General features: G+C 40.6%; 1 protein-coding gene across 8 annotated transcripts in view; it reads right to left on the bottom strand.

The window, feature by feature from the left end:
- thada (THADA armadillo repeat containing) overlaps positions 1-21184 on the bottom strand; it is a 154641-nt gene that overhangs the window by 72318 nt on the left and 61139 nt on the right. For all 8 annotated transcript variants that reach the window (XR_009790926.1, XR_009790928.1, XR_009790927.1 and 5 more), the window contains exons 27-29: positions 19931-20020; positions 17221-17352; positions 3035-3203 (exon numbers count right to left, since the gene is read on the bottom strand). Coding sequence is in view for 5 of the 8 variants with exons in the window: in XM_061790837.1 (XP_061646821.1) it covers positions 3035-3203; positions 17221-17352; positions 19931-20020 (391 nt within the window). In the remaining 3 variants the exon portion in view is untranslated. The remainder of the gene's footprint in view (positions 1-3034; positions 3204-17220; positions 17353-19930; positions 20021-21184) is intronic.

Genomic DNA, 21184 nt, shown 5'->3' with positions numbered 1-21184 from the left:
GACGCCTCCCTGGTGAGGTGTTCCGGGCACGTCCCACCGGGAGGAGACCCCGGTGACGACCCAGGACACGCTGGAGAGACTACGTCCTTCGGATGGCCTGGGAACGCCTCGGGATCCCCCCGGAAGAGCTGGATGAAGCTGCTGGGGAGAGGGAAGTCTGGGCGTCCCTGCTAAAGCTACTGCCCCCGCGACCCGACCCGGATAAGCGGTACAAAATGGATGGATGGATGGTTTTATAATTAAAGATTTAAGTAAATATGTGTACAGTTGTCTCTGTCTCAAATATGTAAAGTGCAAATACTGTTTACATATCTTAAACATTCTGGTACCCACGTACACAAAAATTCCTAGAGAGGGGGCGGGGGCAAATCCTTCTTCGCGGTTTTTCACCTTTCGTGGGGGGTTCTGGTCCCCATTAACTGCAAAAACCGAGGGATCATTGTATACAACAAAAACAAAGGAATTGACACACACACACAATAGAATATGAGAAGGGGTTCAAATACTTTTTCATGGCACTGAATGTATGCATATGTATATATACAGCGGCTGAATTAAGTATTTAACACGTCACAATTTTTCATATTAAATTTGCTTCCAAATGTACGATTGACCTGAAAATTTCACCAGATGTTGGGAACAACCCAAGTAATCCATACATACAAAGAAAGTAGAAAAGATCAGAAATTAAGTTGTGTGTAAAAATGTGAAATGACACAGGTAAAAAGTATTGAACACATGAAGAAAGGGAGGTACAAAAAAGCATGGAAAGCCAAGACAACCCCTAAAATCTATCAGTAATCAAACAGCAATCCAGCCCCTCATCAGTGCAAATGAATATCAGCTGGTTCAGTCCAAATTGATGGCCTACAAAAAGGTCTCATTGCCAAGGTGTGAGTCAAGACACATCTCATGATGGGTAAGAGCAAAGACCATCGCAAACTAATTGTTGCAAAACATTACAAAGGAATTGGTTACAGTAAGCTTCTGAACATTCCAGTGAGCACGGTTCGGGCCATAATACAGAAGTGGAAAGCTAATCATACTACCATAAATTTGCCTTGATCAGGTGCTCCTCGCAAGATTTCTGACAGAGGACTACAAAGAATAATGAGAAGAGTTGTCCAAGAGCCAAGGACCACCTGTGGAGAGCTTTAAAAAGACCTGGACTTAGCAGGTACTGTTGTCACCAGGAAAACAGTGAGTAATGGCCTGTATGCACGCTCACCCGCAAGACTCCATTGCTAAAAAAATTTATAAAAAAATAAAAACATGTCAAAGCTCGCTTAAAGTTTGCTGCACAATATTTGGACAAGCCAGTTAAATACTGGGAGAATATAGTCTGGTTGGATGAGAGCAAAATTTAAAATTTAGTTTGGATTCCATAATGCACACCACATTTGGAAGAGAAATGACACTGCACATCACCCTAAAGTACCAGTCATATCAACAGTGAAGTTTGGTGGTGGGAACATGATGGTTTGAGGCTGCTTTACAATATATGGTACTGGTAAACTTCACATTATTGAAGGAAGGATGGGAAAATGTACCGAGACATTCTTGACAAAAATCTGCTGCCATCTACGAGGATGATAAAAATGAAATGAGGGTGGACATTTCAGCAGGATAATGATCCAAAACATACTGCCAAGGAAACTGTCAATTGGTTTCAAAGAAAAAAATAAAGCTACTAGAATGGACCAGCCAAACACTTGACTTGCATCTTATCAAAAATCTATGGAAAGAACTGAAACTCAAGGTCCATAAAAGAAGCCCCCAGAACCTTCAAGATTTGAAGACTGCTTGTGTGGAGGAATGGGCCAAAATCACACCAAAACGATGCATGCGACGAGTTTGTCCATACAGGAGGCGTCTTGAAGCCCTCATCGCAAACAAAGGCATTTGCACAAAGTATTAAATAAATACCAGTTGGCGTGTTCTATATTTTTTCCCTGTGTCAATTCACATTGTTACACACAACTTAATTTCTGATCTTATTTGTTCTACTTTGAATGTATGGATTACTTGGGTTGATCCCAACATCTGGTGAAATTTTCATGTCAATAGCACCTTTGGAAACATATTTGAGAAAAATGGTGACGTGTTAAATACTTATTTCTTCCGCTGTATATAAAATCAAGTTAACCTTTACCTAAAATGCACTATAACCTTCATAGGTAAGGTTGGGCACTGTTTGAATTTGAGCGATTCCAGTCCTGATTCCGGTTCCTCATTTAGATTCCGATTTTTTTAGGGGGATGGGTCCAAAAAGTTTGCATGGTTTAAATAAAGGGTGTCCAAATTATGAATATCAATTTTCTTAGCAGCGCGCAGCATAGACTACTTCTTTTCCTTGTAAGCCCATCTCCTGCATCCTCCTCTCTAACACCAACTGCCCTCATGTCTTCCCTCACTACATCCATCAACCTTCTCTTTGGTCTTCCTCTAGCTCTCTTGTCTGGTAGCTCCATCCTCATCATCCTTCTACCAATATACTCACTCTCTCTCCTCTGGACGCGTCCAAACCATCGAAGTCTGCTCTCTCTAACTTTGTCTGCAAAATATTTAACCTTGGCTGTCCCTCTGATGAGCTCATTTCTAATTTACTCAGCCTGCAGCACAGACTAAAATGTACCATTTGATTCAGGGTTCTATATAACCAGGGTCAATATCAAACCTAGGAACTAAAGCTGGTGAAAGCTTCTTTACCACACTATAATGTTATTCCAAGTGTTGCTCTGCGGCGACTGGTCATTAATTTTAACAAAGTTAAGACACACTTTTGCTCGCCTCCACCGTTGGGCACAAGCACGTCTTCGTGCGCGATCTATGTTGGTTTTCGCCACTTTCTTCTTCGGCGTTGGCGGACTGTATGCCTCGAAACTGGGAACCGAAATTTTTTAATTCGTAGCCACGATTACAGGAGAACCGTAATGTTAGTCCCAGTTCCAATTGGTTCTTGATTCTCAACCCTATTTTCAGGTGAACTTAATTTTACCTTCTTTAACTCATTTGTGTGTTTACATAAGCAGACCTGTAGAAGGGTCCCATGGATGTAGTTGTGTTGGATTTGGGGTCCTGTGTCTTCAGGAAGCTCTTGAAGTAAAGAGTGTACAGTTGACGAGACCTGGGTGATGAGTACAAAAGGAACTAGGGCTCGTGCTGCCATCTCTCTGGTCCGATATACTGCTGAACGACCACATCTGCAGGAGACGCAATCACACACACGCAAACAAACAATCATGGTTAGTAAAACTTCGGAACAAGGGTAGAACCTTTATTACGATGACCATATAGTTGGTGTTACGTAAAATTGAGCTTTTGCAATGTTAGGTTGGGTTTACAAGGTGTTATTGCAATAGTTCAGTTTTATTTATTCCAAATATAAACATCTATTCACAAAACCACGCGTCAACCACTCAAGTGAAGTTATCTTTTCACTTGCCTCTGCTGATTTGTTATTCTGTATGTTTGTTTCTTTGAAGGATAACACAAAATGCATCAGTTCAGCTGTGATGACATTTAGCAGAGGATTGTAGAAAGGTCTGATGAAGATGGCAGGACAAAGCCAATGAAAACACAAAATATTGCTTTAGACTGGTGCTGGTGTGGGTTTGTGCTCCACAAAGCACCACTATTCATTTGAACTTGGTATTTTATGAGAGACATTTTCCACTTTGGAAACACGATGGACAATTTATTTAATTGGGACAGTTGGCTGCTATTTTTATGCAAAAGTTATGTCACATCTGCATCTGTTTTTCAGTGCTTTCCTCTTTAACCCATCAAGAACCAAACTTCTCAGAGCTCCCCTAATCAAATACTTTAATACTTTAACCAAATAATTACCAAAGCAGCGTGGAAAATGTGTTTTTGGCCAAACATGATTTTCTCCCCTTCATGCTCTCCTCTCCCGCGCATGGTAATGTCTTTTACATTATACAACCGAGATAGACAATGCAGCCAGTCACCCTCAGTGCAAATTAACCTTGTTTATAAACTGCAGTGACAAAATGCTGTTGCTGACAGAGAAGCACATGACCAAGACTAATAGGTTTTGGTGAGTGTTTCTAAACTAATGATACAATGATGCGTTGACCTAAGAGTTTAATTCATTCTGTGACCATGCTCGTATCTCAAATTATCTTTCCTTATTCAAATTGAAATGTCATTCAATTCAAGCCTCACGTCAAACACCAACATTAGTTTAACAAATAGCACTCTTCGGTCTTCTTTTCCTTTCGGCTTTCGGCACAGCGCGTCCTTTTCCATGCAAGCCATCCTTCTCAATGGCCCTCATGTCTTCCCTCACTACTTCTATAAACCTTCTAGCTCTCTTGCCTGGTAGCTCCATCCTCATCATCTGTCTACCAATATACTCCCTCTCTCTCCTCTGGATGTGTCCAAACCATCAACATTCTCTAACCTTGGTTTTCCCACTGATGAGCTCATTTCTAATACTATCCAACCTGGTCACTCCTAAACAGAACCTCTTAATTTCTGCTACATCCAGTTCTGCTTCCTGTTCTCTCTTCAGCACCGCCTTCTCTAATCCGTACATCATGGCTGGCCTCACCACTGTTTTATAAACTTTTCCCTTCACCCTAGCAGACTCTTCTGTCACATAACACACCTGACACCTTCCTCCACCCGTTCCAACCTACTTGGACCAGTTTCTTCACTTCCTTACCCCACATACCATTGCTCTCGACTGTTGACCCTAAGTATTTAAAAAGTCATCCACCCTCGCTATCCCTTCTCCCTGTAGTCTCACTCTTTCCCCCTCCACCCCTCTCATTCATGCACATATATTCTGTTTTACTTCAACTAATCTTCCTTCCTCTCCTTTCCAGTGCATGCCTCCAGCTTTCTTAATGTTGGTCCACCTGCTCCCTGCTTTCTCTGCAGATCACAATGTCATCTACGAACATCATGGTCCATGGGGATTACAGTCTATATTCATCTGTCAGCCTATACATCACCATTGCAAAAAGGAAGGGCCTCAGATCTAATCCTTGATGCAGTCCCACCTACAGCACACCTCACCACTGTTCTGCTACCCTCATACATGTCCTGTACTATTCGAACATACTTCTTTGTCACTCCAGACTTCCCCATGGAGTACTACAGTTCCTTTCCGGATACCCTGTCATAGGCTTTCTCTAGATATATAAAGACATAACGTAGCTCCTTCTGACATTCTCTGTACTTCTCCATCCTCAAGGCAAATAATGCATCTGTAGATGGAGATGTTTGAATCAGTGAGGGAGCGGAGATCACTGAGCAAACTCCTCTCCATTGTGGACAACCTTTTATATCCTCTCCATGACACTTGGCAGCAGCTCTTTCTCCAGAGAACACGTTCGGCTTCACTGCTGGAAACGTTTTAGTCAACTCAACTTTATTTCTATAGCACTTCAACAACAACCGGAACTGTAACAAAATGTGATACATAGAACATATGACAATAATTTAAATAATACAATCATCAATTTCTAAATAAAATATTTTCTCATTAAAATGCAAAAGTGCTCCCTTTACATTTGCATTTAGCATATAGGAGATGCAGAGTTTGTATTCCTTCTTGTTGCACGCTGTGTGACGCACTCAGTAGAAGAGAGAGAGGTGAAAGTCTGCAATGACCAGTATGAGGGCACAGGGATGCTGAAATGCACGCTGTAATCTTGCGATCACAGCGTGCATGACTTCAGTCACGTTTGCTATAAGCTACGTTTGAAAGTAAGTAAACTGTAGTTGGCGGGACGGTGGGCGACTGGTTAGAGGGTCTGCCTCACAGTTCTGAGGACCGGGGTTTAATCCCCGGTCCCGCCTGTGTGGAGTTTGCATGTTCTCCCCGTGCCTGCGTGGGTTTTCTCCGGGCACTCCGGTTTCCTCCCACATCCCAAAAATATGCTTGGTAGGTTAATTGACGACTCTAAATTGCCCATAGGTGTGAATGTGAGTGCAAATGGTTGTTTGTATATGTGTGCCCTGCGATTGGCTGGCAACCAGTTCAGGGTGTACCCCGCCTCCTGCCCAATGATAGCTGGGATAGGCTCCAGCACGCCCGCGACCCTAGAGAGGAGAAGCGGCTCAGAAAATGGATGGATGGATAAACTGTAGTTTTCTAACAGCCGATAGTTCGTCCGTTACTAAATCAGACAGAATGATTGGCTCAAAATTGATTGGTTAAATTTTCGTGTCCCATTTAATAATTTCTCACACTGCCCTTTATTTCATTTTACCAGTTTTTGTTGTACTTGATGGATGTAGATATATATTAATATGAGTGAATGTTTTAATATTGCTGCTGTGACAATGTAATTTCTCTGACAGGAGCGATAGGCACATTACCATGAGCAGCACACACGCAACAGCAGCACTGTGTTCGGGAATGAATGTAATGTACATGCGGACATCTTGTTTTAGGTTAAAAAAAAAAAAAAGAAAAACTGTTAAAAGACAGTTTTTAGGTTTAAAGAAAAAACAAAAACTGTTAAAGACAGTTTTTAGGTTAAATACAGTCTTGTGTACAGGAAGACAGGCCGTTTACAATGTATTTGTTGTTTGTTATACCACAACAAATTAAGAGCAGTATGCAATTTAATGGTGTGAATATTCCAGTCCAAAGATGACAAAGAACACGTGTTTCAGGCTCTTTTTAGTCTGTGATGGTATTAAAATTTGTGCCAAATAAGGCTGGGTTTAGCTGTTCAAAAATCAGTGGAAGCCTGGCAGCAATGTGAAACAGCAATATATTTACAATGGAATGCAGTGATGAAAAGGAAAGCTTACATTTTTGGCTTTGGAAAGAGGGAGTGTGTGATATGAATAGAAGCACAGTTGCATCTTCAAACAATGTGTAACACATTACACTGCATAAAAACGATGGAAAAAGATAGCTGGATGGTGAATAAACCACAATCATGTCGATTGATAATTAGATGCTATATGGACCAACAAGTCAATGGTCAATAATTGCTTTTCCACCTGCTGTTTTGCATATCTGTCATTCTCACACGCACAAATACATACCAGGCCGAAATCGTAACACAAAAAGCTTGCAAATACAATCAGTTTACTTTACTTAGCTGCAAATGGTACTGCATTTACATGCAGGCACGCACGCACTCACACATGAATAGACAGACAGACGTATAGACAGAAAGACACCTTTGACCATTCCTTACTGTGCCCCGACCCCTTTCCATTTGAGGCACATATGTTAACTTCTTTTGTAAATTTGTCCCAATGTAATTCTTGTGAAAGGAAATGACAGTTTGGAACTTGTGTAATTTTAGCAACAGAGCTGTGCCCATTGGGGTCAGTATGAACGCTGTTGACTGGCATGGGTGAGTCTCATCTGGGCTTTATTTGAAAGAAAACTGGTCAAATGGTTTATTGCACAGACTTCAGCATGTTGTTGGATAAACAAGCTCAAGCACCCAAGTGTGTCACTGGGGAATGAACGCAAGTTAGGAAGTGGCGTGGTGACTCATTTCAAATGAAAGGGCTCCATTTGGCCATTCAGACAAAATTTAGATTCCTAAAAGTGATATTGCACAAAAACACCCTCTCGGCCTCCATGTACTGTCTTGAAAAAGAAACAAGTAAAATAAAACAAAAATCACTTTGTGCTAACAATCTAATATGTACAATACTGTATATGTATCATTGTAGCTCAACGGATAAATTTAGATTACTGTATAAATATTTGCATTGGTGTTAATGGTTACTTTGCTGGTGGTAACATAACCAAAGGCAGTTATTTAATAGCGAAACATAGGAAGACAAAACTGCAAGATAGATTAGGTTTTATATTTCTATTTATAGTTCTGCTTAAGCTACTATATACAAGCTGAATTTGGTAGCCAGTTTAGCTTCTGATCACTGTTTCTCTCGAGCTCTTGGTTTGATTGTTTATTTTTATAGCAGTCCAAAGTTGTCAAAAGATTTACCATCCCGCTCAATTATATTTGGAATAATTCGTTCCAGAGTCCAAACAGGCCCCATCATAAAATCTTTACTAATTGTACAGGGACTTTTTTAAGTAAGTTTTTAATGTTAATCAGTCTACATCTTCACTCAGTGCTCTTCTGGTCGAACATCACAAATAAATGGACTCAATTTCACGTCAGTCACAGAATATCAACGGTCAATGTCAGAATATCAACAGTCAACATCTTGGTTCACAAAAAGTTGGTATTTAGCACCTTGCGTGAGACAGTCCAAATAAGCTCAAGGGAAATGGAAACAAAACAGGAAGTAGAGATACACTAAAATAAAACAACAGCTTTTAACATTGCTAAAAAGAACCAACAATTCTAGCCCAGGATATAGGCTGAAGGGCCCTTCCCCTTTGTCTTAGCCCTTGGTTTCACGCATGCACGAGAACAAAGGGGTATCCCATTTCCTAGGGGAAGGGGAAAGACGAAGGGGTGTATACCCCTTAAAACCAAGTGTGGTCAGGTCGCTCACCTAAAAACGAGGGGTATGGGAATCTGCCCCCGCTAACAGGGGAAGAGCTGGCAGGGAGAACAGACAAGGTATTACATAAATGTGAGCATAATTATTGATATTCATACTAATGAAAGTCATGTTTTTAATCAATGTAAATATAAGCCATGTTTTGAATTGTTGGTGACAAAATTCACAGCAAAAGCACTTCAATACAATGTACTTTATTTTATGAGCAATTATAAATAATTATTAGACAGCCAAGTCACATTCAGAAGCTACATAGCTAATGTAGAGTGGCTAAAAATTTTGCTTCTGAGTATACCGTGACGTTCGCTTTCCATATAGTTAAGCTGTAGCCTCATCACTCATGTAATGCAGTTTTTCATTGGCGTGAAGCTATTGTTGTTGTTATTTATCGGCCAACGTTAGGCCATACAGTTAGTTTGTCAAAATACGTTCTTTCTAGAAAAACATGGTTTTGGAGTAGATAATGATGAAATATCGAAATGTATGCACCCTGTCACGTGGTAGGAAACAACAATTTTAAAATACCAGTCGCCTTTAGAAACTGCACAAACAAATCTTGCAAATGTAAACAATTGTCTCATCTGCCTACGAAATAGCCAACAGAGGGTGAGGGTTGATGTCTCATTCTAATTCCAAGGGCAAATTACTCCATCTTGGCCTTTCAAACTAAGGGCTAAGGGGAGGGATAAGGGCTAAGTGGTAGAATTGGAATTGGCCCGAAGTCTCATGACTTAGTGGAAGTTTTGCGAGATGTAGCAGACATTTCGCATGGCATATCATGACAGTTCAAACTCCAACAAATTTGGGGCATGCTTTTCACTTAAAAATTTTTTTAATTGTTCAACATTAAGGGTGTTTTAATTACAAACTTCCACAGTAATTTGAGCTCAGCAACCTATTATGTGTTACTGTGTGCTATCAGTGTTGTCAGAAGCCAGCATTTCAATAACACACACTTGATAAGCAACATTAGAAAAAAGAAGATGTTAGAAAATAAAAAGTTCCATGATTGGAAAGAATACAGTTATAAGGGCATGACTGAGCCCTACAACAGAATTGAGAAATGAGAGGGAGTACAGTAAAAGCAAGAATGGAGGAGAGATGTCTGGACTGGTATCATAAATCATGGAAGAGTAAAAATACAGACATTGTTGGAGGTGAAACTAATAGAGGTTATCTAGTGCCTCTTTTGATATTGTAATGGTACTACCCCCAACCAGCCTCACTCCGCCCCATGTGGTCGCATCTCCATTACACTTTTTCGAGGCCGAGCGGTGACAATGGCACCGCTTTTCAGAACCTCCTCTGACCCGGGTTCTAAAACGCAGGCCGAGGAGGGCCGTGACGTAACTGTCATCTGATTAGCCGACAGATGTAGGCGCTTCTTTAAACGCAGTGACTTGTCACATTCACAATCATGGCGTCTCAAGGCTGCCGCACACCGAGCGCCGCCGCCGAAACAGACTGAACTGTCATGTACTGTACATTATTATGTGACTGTTTTCATGAGTGGCCTGTCACTCTGCCACTGGTTTTACCGCGATTCAAAAATGTAATCGCCATCTTAACTTCGCTGCAGCGTTTCTTCATGGGGAAAACACATTTCTGGGTTTAGCGAGCCACGCCGCATCAATCAATATAAATAGTATATAAAGCATCAAATAGTGTTTTACAACAATACCTCACTATATTCATAATGTATAATGTAGCTGTGAATGAAAAAGCAAAGCTTGTGACCAGAATGTACGTGAACGTTCGTACACGCTGGGTACGTTCAAATGAATGGAGCCAGCGAGCCTCTCTTCAAATATCCACGCACTCGCTTTTATTCTCACCAACACCCTCTCTCTTGAGCAACCTGCTTCTTCCTTAACTAATAATCTATCTTTTTATGGTTTAAGGAATATGATAAAAGTACAAGATACTGAATACATAGCATCAAACGCCTATATAGGCTTGCGGGGCATCCACTTATGAATTGCTCATGCGCAGGGGTGCGTTGGCAACTCTCCACGATAGTCCGCTCCAGTCAGATTCGACCACGTCGCGCAGTGTGCGGCAGGTTTAAAGTGTGGTCGACTGAGGAGCGGGGGCATTTTTGTCCATATTGGCAGAAGATGAAATACAGCGAGATGGAAGGTGTGACAAAAAACAAGCGTGTCACCTTCTTTTTGATCCAGCTCCAATCCCTCCCACTTTTGATTGGTGCCTGTTGTAATGGAAAAGCAATGGAGGACGCCGGATGGTGGACCAGAATGTCCTCGAAGCCGTCCGGAAGTCTTTCTCCATGGCCTCACCGAACTCCTCCCATACTCGGGTTTTTGCTTCAGCGACCACCAAAGCTGCATTCCGCTTGGCCAGCCGGTACCCATCAGCTGCCTCAGGAGTCCCACAGGCCAAAAAGGCCCGATAGGACTCCTTCCTCAACTTGATGGCATCCTTCACCATTGGTCTCCACCAACGGATTCGGGGATTGTCACCACGACAGGCACTGTCCACCTTACGGCCACAGCTCCGGTCGGCCACCTCAGCCATGGAGGTGCAGAATATGGTCCACTCAGACTTGATGTCCCCCGCCTCCCCTGGAACGTGAGCAAAGTTCTGTCGCAGGTGGTAGTTGAAACGCCTTCTGACAGGGGATTCTGCAAGACGTTCCAAGCAGACCCTCACAATGCGTTTGGGCCTGCCACGTCGGACCGGCATCTTCCCCCAGCATCGGAGCCAACTCACCACCAGGTGGTGATCAGTTGACAGCTCCGCCCCTCTCTTAACCAGAGTGCGGCCGCAAGTCCGATGACACGACCACAAAGTGGATCATCGAACTGCGACCTAGGGTGTCCTGGTGCCAAGTGCACGTGTGGACACCCTTATGCTTGAACATGGTGTTCGTTATGGACAATCCGTGATGAGCACAGAAGTCCAATAACAGAACACCGCTCGGGTTCTGATCAGGGGTGGGGGAGGGGGCCTGGGGCATTCCTCCCAATCACGCATTTCCAGATCTCACTGTCACTGCCCACGTGAGCATTGAAGTCCCCCAGCAGAACGATGGAGTGCCCAGCGGGAGAACTTTTTGGCCTTAATTCTAAGCGGTATGTGTGGAGAAAACGAGGCACAGCTCATCACCTGACCAATACAATCAAAGAGGAATGAAGGAACGATGAATGCGGCCAAGTACAGGGATATCCTCGATGAAAATCTTCTCCAGAGTGCTCAGGACCTCAGACTGGGCCGAAGGTTTACCTTCCAACAAGATAATGATCCTAAGCACACAGCTAAAATAACGAAGGAGTGGCTTCATAACAACTCCGTACCACTCCGTGACTGTTCTTTAATGGCCCAGCCAGAGCCCTGACTTAAACGCAATTGAGCATCTCTGGAGAGCCCTGAAAATGGCTGCCCACCAATGTTCACCATCCAACCTGACAGAACTGGAGAGGATCTGCAAGGAGGAATGGCAGAAGATCCCCAAATCCAGGTGTGGAAATCATTCCCAAAAAGACTCATGGCTGTATTAGCTCAAAAGGGTGCTTCTACTAAATACTGAGCAAAGGGTCTGAATACTAATGGCTTTGTGATATTTCAGTTTTACTTTAAGAAATCTGCAAAATGTTCGACAATTAAGTTATTTTTTTTCTGTCAATATGGGGTGCTCTGTGTACATTGAGGAAAGAAAATGAACAAATAATTTTAGCAAATGGCTGCAATATAAAGAGTGAAAATTTTAAGGGGGTTTGAATACTTTCCGTACCCACTGTATATATGTACTGTATATTGTTCAAATGCAGGAGGATACTGCTAAATACAGCGTATAGTGAGGTCATTGTTTTCTAAACTGTTGTGTACAGATCGAGGTATTTAATTAATGAAAAAATGAACTGAAAAGTTCCATTTGGGATGACCCGGGAATACCTGCCAAACAGTAGTTTTTACTTTTACTTTAACCTTTATTTCGGACCCAGGGGGATCCATATCACAAAGTAAAAACAATGATTTAAATGACAAACAAGAAATAAAAACAACATGGACTAAAATTTACTAGCTCAACTGCGTACATAAGGTGGTTGATTCGTATGTCACCAATCCTACATCCCGTACCACTTGCATTTAAAATCAAGACAAATCATCCATATACATGTTAAAAAGAAAAGGAGACAGAATACCCCGCTGACCAACACCACTGGACACATAAAATGGAGCAGATGTCATATTCCCCCACCTCACTCTCATTGCCTGATACCAAGATTGTAATTGAGAATCCAGGGACCCCACTTTTTGTCAATTTTAAAAACAATTTGTCATCATGAACACGATCGAATGCTTTAGAAGCATCAATGAAGCACATTAACATTGTAGAGTTTTGTCTATGGTACTGTATCCATCCAAAATCTCCTTTACAGTACATAAACCAGTGACGTGTTACAAGTTTGGTGTAAGAATTAGCATTAGAATTTTGGAAAAAAAAAAAAATATATATCTTTGTTTCTACATTGCTAAAAGAACTGGTGGGGTCGAGTTCCAGGTCAGGTCTAAGTTGCAGGTGCAATCGATGCACGTCTCAATAATATTTGCAGACTTCATCACAGGAATGTCAAAAATGAAGGTTAGAACCACGGTTTCCCTTTTGTCTGTAAGCTTTACTCCCCAATAAACAGAGTGCAGACAGAAAAAACAGTCACAATCTAATCACAAAGTCTGACATTAGACAGCACAAACAAAACCAAAAAAAACTTTTTAAAAACAAAAACTTTTAACTAAGGCCATGTCCATACATACACAGATATTTTCAAAACTTATACAGTATATTTCTAGCTCGAGGTAAAACGATCTACACTCCAAAAGTATTAGAACTGTGAGTTCCTTTATTTTTTTGCTATAGACTCAAAACATGTGTCTTTGACAGCAAAATATACATCATCAAAAACATGCAATTGTAGGTACATCTGATAGACAATTTAGAGGATGTCATTATTTGTAACAAAATACCAAATATTTAGGTGAGAAAAAAGTACTGGATCAGACTAAAATTGCTATTTATGACAAGATTTTAGTTGAAAATATGCATTCAACTTGTGACCAGCTGAAATCACCAAAGTACTGCATGTTTGTTTTGTGATGCTTTTCCAGCTTGTCAACTTGTCTGTTTATGTTGTTGTTTGTTTTCGAGGGCTGCTTCCTTTTCTTTAAATTCTCAGACAAAATGTTTCTGTAGACTACAGCTTGTTGCTGCTATTGTGTACTACATCATCAAAGAAGATTATTGAGTCCGTCCCAGAAGAAGCCACGCAAGCCCAAATTGGGAAATTACCTCAACTGTTTCACAGATGAGCTTCGATGTTTGGGATCATGATAAATCATTTTTCTTTCACCAAATTTAGGTTAATCTCTGTCTCATCTGTCAATACTTTGTCCCAGAATTTTTAAGCTCATCCCTGTACTTTTTGACATTCCAATCTAGCCCTCCTAAACACACAAAATAATAACAATAATAGTCGGCACAGTGGGCGATTGGTTAGCACATCTGCAAACGCATGATGAAGGTTTTATTATGTGCTGGCACCACGCTCCATGGCCAACTTCAAAATAGAAGAGTTAAATGGCTTTTATGTCCAATGTAGTAATATATTAAGCTTTCATTTTGAAGTTGGCCCTCTCAACTCGTTGGGTGGCTACCTTGACTTCCACTTTTCAGCTGGCCTGACTGCAATGAAAAAAACACCAGAAGTAAATAGAGAGGGAAAGCACAACTGTCGAGTTATTTGCAGTTTGTGACCGTTCACGACTGACCAATCAAGCAGAACAACGGGGACATACCCTTCCTTGACAATTCACAATATTGATGGGGATTTTCAAATGAAAAGTCGATGCTTCCAGCCTAATGTTATTGCGGTTTATGCATTAACTGTATTTGCTTCCATTAGGTTGCAATTTGTGATTGGATCTTGGCAAAAACATTCTACTGTTAATAGTTTAAATACTCGAGATCATGTCACATATTTCAAATGGCACACCAAAAAGTTGCACAGACACTGAAGAGTGAGTTTTGGAAAGTCTTCAACTTACACATGATTTCCTAGAGACCAGTTTTAAAAATACATTTTAATGTTTTCGTGTGGCCGAAAGGCCAAAATACGATATATGCTTTTTTTTTAAATTTAAATATCCATGTCCATGTGGACATAGCCTTAGACCGTAACAATGTTTTGGTTAAAATGAAAAAACAAACAAAAAACTAAACATGTTTAATTGTCAACATCATCAGTGTGTTGAGTTTAAACCAGATAGGTTAACAACAAATATCTGATATCTTATGGGAATACAATTTTGTGTATATTTTGCAGAAGAAACGAAAAGAAAATAAGTGATCTAACATACAAGGTTTAGACTATGTGTGTTTTGTCTTGATGATTGTATGTTTCCATACTTAGAAAGGCAGTGCAGCTCAGAAAACCTTTATCATGGTTGAGTGAGCAGGTGTGTGACCCTCTTGATGTGATAGAGCATTCCACATGCCTGCATGCCACATTCTCATTGATAGTGATGGCAATAGGGAGAAGCTGCAGATGGAACATAATGCTGGCTACTAAGCCAGTCCACACAGATCTCAGCCTTGCTCAAGGGCACCAACTCTTATGACGGCAGGAAGATATATGGAACCCAAAAAAATTTATAAATAAAATACAAAATAAACCGGCAGAACACATCTCGTGCACACACACACAACATACAGATATATACAGTGGGTACGGAAATATATATTGCAGCCATTTGCTAAAATCCTTAGTTATTTCCCCCCCCTCAATGTACACACAGGACACCCCATATTAACAGATAAAAACGGAATTTCTGAAATTTTTGCTGATTTTTAAAAAAAAAAGAAAAACTGAAATACCACACAGCCATAAGTATTCAGCCCTTTGCTCAGTATTTAGTAGAAGCACCCTTTTGAGCAAATACACCCATGAGTCTTTGGGAATGATGCAACAGGTTTTTCACACGTGGATTTGGAAATCCTCTCCCATTCCTCCTTGCAGATCCGCTCCAGTTCCGTCGTGTTGGATGGTGAACGTTGGTGGACAGCCATTTTCAGGTCTCTTCAAAGATGCTCAATAGTTTGAAGTCAGGGCTCTGGCTGGGCCATTCAAGAACAGTCACGGAGTTGTTCTGAAGCCAGTCCTTATTATTTTAGCTGTGTGCTTAGGTTCATTGTCTTGTTGAGACTGCATCTCTGGAGCTCAGCCACAGCGATCTTTGGGTTCTTCTTTACCTCTCTCACCAAGGCTCTTCTCCCCCGATCTAGGAACGGTTCTGGTCGTCCCAAACGTATTCCATTTAAGGATTATGGAGGCCACTGTGATCTTAGGAACATTAAGTGCTTATACTCAATAGGGTTGCGGGCGTGCTGGAGCCTATCCCAGCTATCTTCGGGCAACAGGCGGAGTATACCCTGAACTGGTCGCCAGCCAATCGCAGGTCACACATATAAACAAACAACCAGTCACACTCACATTCACACCTACAGAAAATTTGGAGTCTTCAAACAACCTACCACGCATGTTTTGGGGATGTGGGAGGAAACTGGAGTGCCCGGAGAAAACCCACGCAGGCACTGGGAGAACATGCAAACTCCATACAGGCAAGGCCGGGATTTGAATCCCGGTCTTCAGAACTGTGAGGCAGATGTGCTAACCAGTCGTCCACCGTGTCGCCAAAATAACAACTAGTACATACAATTTAGATTTGTTGCAAAAAAAAAAAAAAAAAAACACCGTATGCCTAATATGCATATGTACTCATGGAGTTTGTACGGGATTACAATTATTCCGACAATGTGTTTTATTTTCTCCATTTTCTTTTCAGTTACTCAAACATCAACTCTGGCACCAAAAATGCGTGAATGTGTAATTCACTTGTTGCCTACACACTTACAGTAAGAGGCACGCTTGACACTTGAGCTGGAACACACACAAGACTGTGGCAGCTGGGCAAACAATAATTTTCGCTTAAAAAAAGCATCTGTGTTTTTTGTTGGAATTTTCTAAAAGATTTAGATGACATGCGCTATGCTGGCCAAGGAAAAAACTAAATTAAGAGAGTCGCTCAACTAAGCCATTGTCACCAAACGGTCATGTGATGTTTAGTGGTTCTCAAACTTTATTCACCACGTACCAAAAAGTACCCAGGAGCTACGTCCTTCAGCTGGCCTGGGAACGCCTCGGGATCCCCCCGGAAGAGCTGGATGAAGTGGCTGGGGAGAGGGAAGTCTGGGCGTCCCTGCTAAAGCTACTGCCCCCGCGACCCGACCTCAGATAAGCGGTAGAAAATGGATGGATGGATGGATGAAATTATTCAGCAAGTACCACCATCATGACCAACAAAACACAGGAGGCCCGAGTATTTAAAAAAATAAACAAAAAAAAAAATTCTTAAAACTAAGTATAACTTGACTGAATAGATCTATGGCTGAATGCTGTTACATTTCCCCTAGTATTGTGTTGTGTGGAGCACAGGCAATAATGGATTAAATGTATGGTCTCCATCATCACCAATATATGGTAAAATTACTGAAAATCTTCAGCAGTAAAAGAATGGTGGGGTATTGTTCGAGAAAATTGTTCTGCTTCTAATTTATTACTGCTGACATTCCAATTTATTGTGATTATTCACTCCTTTGATTTGCATGTGCATGAGAACAAGCCCCTGGATTTGAGTTTGTGCTTGCCTCCTCCTTACCTGATGATGAATGGCATGAACCGGGCAAGTCCCAGAGGTGAAGAGGAGCCATCCATTGTAAACGGGTAGAGTCGGCTGAGGACCAGCAGCAGCAAGAAGAGACTGGGATGCAGCTTCACTTGACCACTGTCACTATACATGCATGCATACAATTATAGACTTTATATCACTTCTAATCATGCAGCAGTGTTTCAATATGTAAGTGCAGGCCAATTAAATGCTATGTAATGTTTGAAGTGCAACCAAACTTTTGTTCGTGTTTTGTTTCTAAATATATTAAATATTTTTCAAGTGCTTACACAGCAAAGCCTATTTATAGAGCACATTTCATCCAAAAGGTAACAATATGCTTCATAGGATTAAAACCATATTAAAAAGAAGTCAGAAGACCATTAAAATAGTCAAGTCTACTTGAGATAAAAGCATGGATGAGCATCTCCTGCTCTACACATGCAAGCCTTCACTCTCGATATGTTCTTCAGATGGTAGAAGGCAGTTTGAGTAATGATTTGATATGACTGTTGAAAGTCAGGTCGGCATCTATGAGTACACAAAGGTTTCAAAATTGGTCTTTGGTTTTTAAAGACAGTGACACCAGGTATTTACTAACAGCAATCCTCTTTTATTTATTGCCAAAAACAATTCTCTCAGTTTTGTTGTGGTTTAATTTAAGAAAATTTTGGCTCATTCAGTTATTTATCTGTTTTAGACAATGACACAACACCTCAATTGAGCTGTAGTCATCTGGAGACACTGCGAGATATAACTGTGTGTCATCTGCATAGCTATGATAGTCAAAATTAAAGTTCTGAAGAATTTGACTCAAGGGTAGCATACACAGGCCGAACAGGATGGGTCCAAGAAATGACCCTTGAGGGACCCCATAGGTCATTGCCATTCGATGAGATTGAACACTTCCAATGGTTACAAAATAACTCCTTTCCTCCAGGTAAGACCTGAACCATTTAAGGACTGTTCCATTTAGTCCTACCCACATTTGCAACCTGTTCAGCAGGATATTATGATTTACGGTATCAAAAGCCGGACTGAAATCCAACAAGACCAAAATTGACACCTTTCCCGAGTCAGTATTCAACCTTTTATCATTTAGCACTTTGATAAGATCAGATTCTGTACTGTGATGAGTTCGGAAACTCGATTGAAATTTGTCAAAAAGTCGATTTAAATTGCTGAGTTCATTAAAAATAACTCAACAATCTTGGGTGTGAAAGGGAAATTTCAGCTGGGTCTATACCTTTGCAAACCTAAATTTTCCAGATTTAAAATTAGCGCCGTGATGTCACGGGGCTGGGGCGTATACCCCACGATATAAACACCATGCGCCCTTATTCCATTCTGTGGCCATTCAGCAGAATTGCAATTCTTTGTTCATAAATAACTTCACCCTGTTCTATCAGTACAGTGTGCAAATGGCCATGAAACTATGCCCACAACTTGAAAAAAAAAAATCTTCCTGAACTGTAATTAGGTATGTGTTATTTGGGCATCGTGTCTTGTCATCTCGCATCTTGCTAATATTGCACTGAAGTCTCAATGCTGATGCATCATTATATTTCTAGATCAAGAGAGGAGGATTAGCTGACCTCCAAAAGATCAGGAGGCAACGGCTTTGCTGAATGCCTTTGGATTTGCTAAATAAATAAATACCTAGATAAAGGCATATTTGTTTGCTCATATTGCACATAAGTATACAATGGATTTCTATACACTGCTGCCCACTTGTGTTTAGGACAATAACCACAAATAAAGGAAGTATGACTAACCCTAATCTGATTTTAGTGAGGGCATGAAAAATTACAAAGCAGTTAACAGTTAGCAGTTGACTGTGCTTAAGATAATAGTAGCTAGCACTGAAAAAAAAAAAAATACAACAACTACAGTAGTAATACACACATGAATTACAAGCAGAGCAAAAGCAATGGCAAAAATTGGAAGACAATACTATGATTTGCTCTTGGTAGACAAAAATAACATTACATCATTATTTCCAAAAACAACAAAATGCCAAAAACAGACATTCACCTCTATAAATACATATCTGTTAAATTAGTTACATAGTTAAATGTTTTAACGTCTACACTTTAAAGTATCACTATTAAGAGCAGTAATTCTCTCATGTCCTATTGTTTGTTTCAACAATTCTCAGTGCGGTTTAGGTATCTTGATATACTGATGATGATGTGGCGAAGTAAGAAAGTCAAGATTTGGTTCCGTGGGAAACCCATGAATATTTAAACAACCAGCCAAGGGAGTGAGGGCGATTGTGAGAGTCCTCAATTAATTGGATCCATGGTAAGATAAGGCTGCCTGGAGAGCTATTAGATGATTCAAATGCTTTTAAAAAGGGTGTTTTGTCCGCGGAGGCAAAGACAAGGCAGGTGAGTCTCTGCAGAGCCTAAAATCTTCTGCAGAAACACAAACCCAAAGTTGGTGTCACATTTACTGCATTCTTTATTATTCAAGCTGAAGTTGCCTGATTAGGTGAAACTTTTGATCACATCACAGTGTTCTTTTCATGGATTGCCAAGTTGGAAGTTATTGACCTTGTTCCAAAGACAAAATGTATGTTTTGAAGAACATAATTTTAAAGCTTGCAGTGATTTTATCCTCCAATAGTTCTGGTGCATGGACTTAAAAAATATTTTCCACAACAAAATTACATATAAGAAAGTCATAGTCATAGCCTTACCTTTCCACTGACACAGCTGCTTCCTTGAGATGGCTCAGTAGAAATGGATACAGGGCTGGGAAACGAGTGAAAAACTCACGACCAGTCATTCTAAGGTGAGACACAGAGGAACAAGAGAAAAAAATTATTGGACTACAAATACAAAAAAAATAATAATTTTAAACAAAAGAACCTGCGTTATGGCAGAACATTTCAATCACCTTTTCTCATGCCAAAACTACACAGAGCACAGTACTAGGTTGAAATTATGATGGTAAAAAACAAACGAACACAGGTGAAAAAAAAATTACTGAAAACAAATCCTATATTGTACTTTCATTGAAGATAAGTCCACCTTTTTAGTTGGAAACTGTTGAACAAAATCAGTTAAAGGTCTACCACTAGCTCTCTCGTGGGACATTACACATAAAACCTGCAGTATGTAAATATTTTTTTGTTAAAACGTCCTTTTCACACCAAGCCACTACTAGATGACACAATGCTGATTAGGACTATCAGGTTCTCTAACATGCTGTATTTTTCAGTATGTATTTATTTATTTTTTTATATTTAGTGACTGCTGGATTCATTTTCCGCGCTGGCCAACCTGATGCACTGAACATGGCGGCACGAAAATGATGCATTTTACCTGCCTTATGTTTTCTAAAAAGCTCGCTTAACATATTTTACGCTTCTGTAGCAGAAAATAATAAAATAATAACAGCCGTCTCCATGACCGAAATCCATATAGCTTCCAGAGGACCCCTTAGCTGTCCAAGAAGGTGCCAGACATAAAATAAATGAAGTTCAGCCATGTCCGAGCAAAGCATGTGCAAAACGTAGCAATAATAGGGAATTTACAACTGCCTCTTCTGAAGAATCCATCTTTTTTCCCCTCACTGGGTGTCCTTCAAAATAATAGAATAAAAATGTTACAGAATGTTGTAGAATCATCACATACAAAGGGCCCACTACATCATATTGAAGCAACGGTTTCTGTTGTTGTAATACTGAATTCCAGCCCAGGGGATGACAAAACTTGCGTATTATAACTGTGTTGGTTTTGGCGGAAGGAAAAATAGTGTAATTTGAAAGAAACAACAATCATATGAATACACAAAAAAAGCACATGAAATAATAACATTCAGAATGAATACACAATAGTGTGACTATGTTCACTTTTGCAAGTTTTTTTCAAATAGGAGCAAATTCAGCCTGCCTCAAGGTGAGAGTGCGCATTGACTTATGTGGGGCCACAACCAAACACACGCGCAC

This window comes from Phyllopteryx taeniolatus, chromosome 11 (assembly GCF_024500385.1).
Source record: "Phyllopteryx taeniolatus isolate TA_2022b chromosome 11, UOR_Ptae_1.2, whole genome shotgun sequence".
NCBI lineage: Eukaryota > Metazoa > Chordata > Actinopteri > Syngnathiformes > Syngnathidae > Phyllopteryx > Phyllopteryx taeniolatus.
The sequence above is the reverse complement of the archived record's forward strand: the minus strand, read 5'-3'. Positions and strand labels throughout refer to the sequence as shown.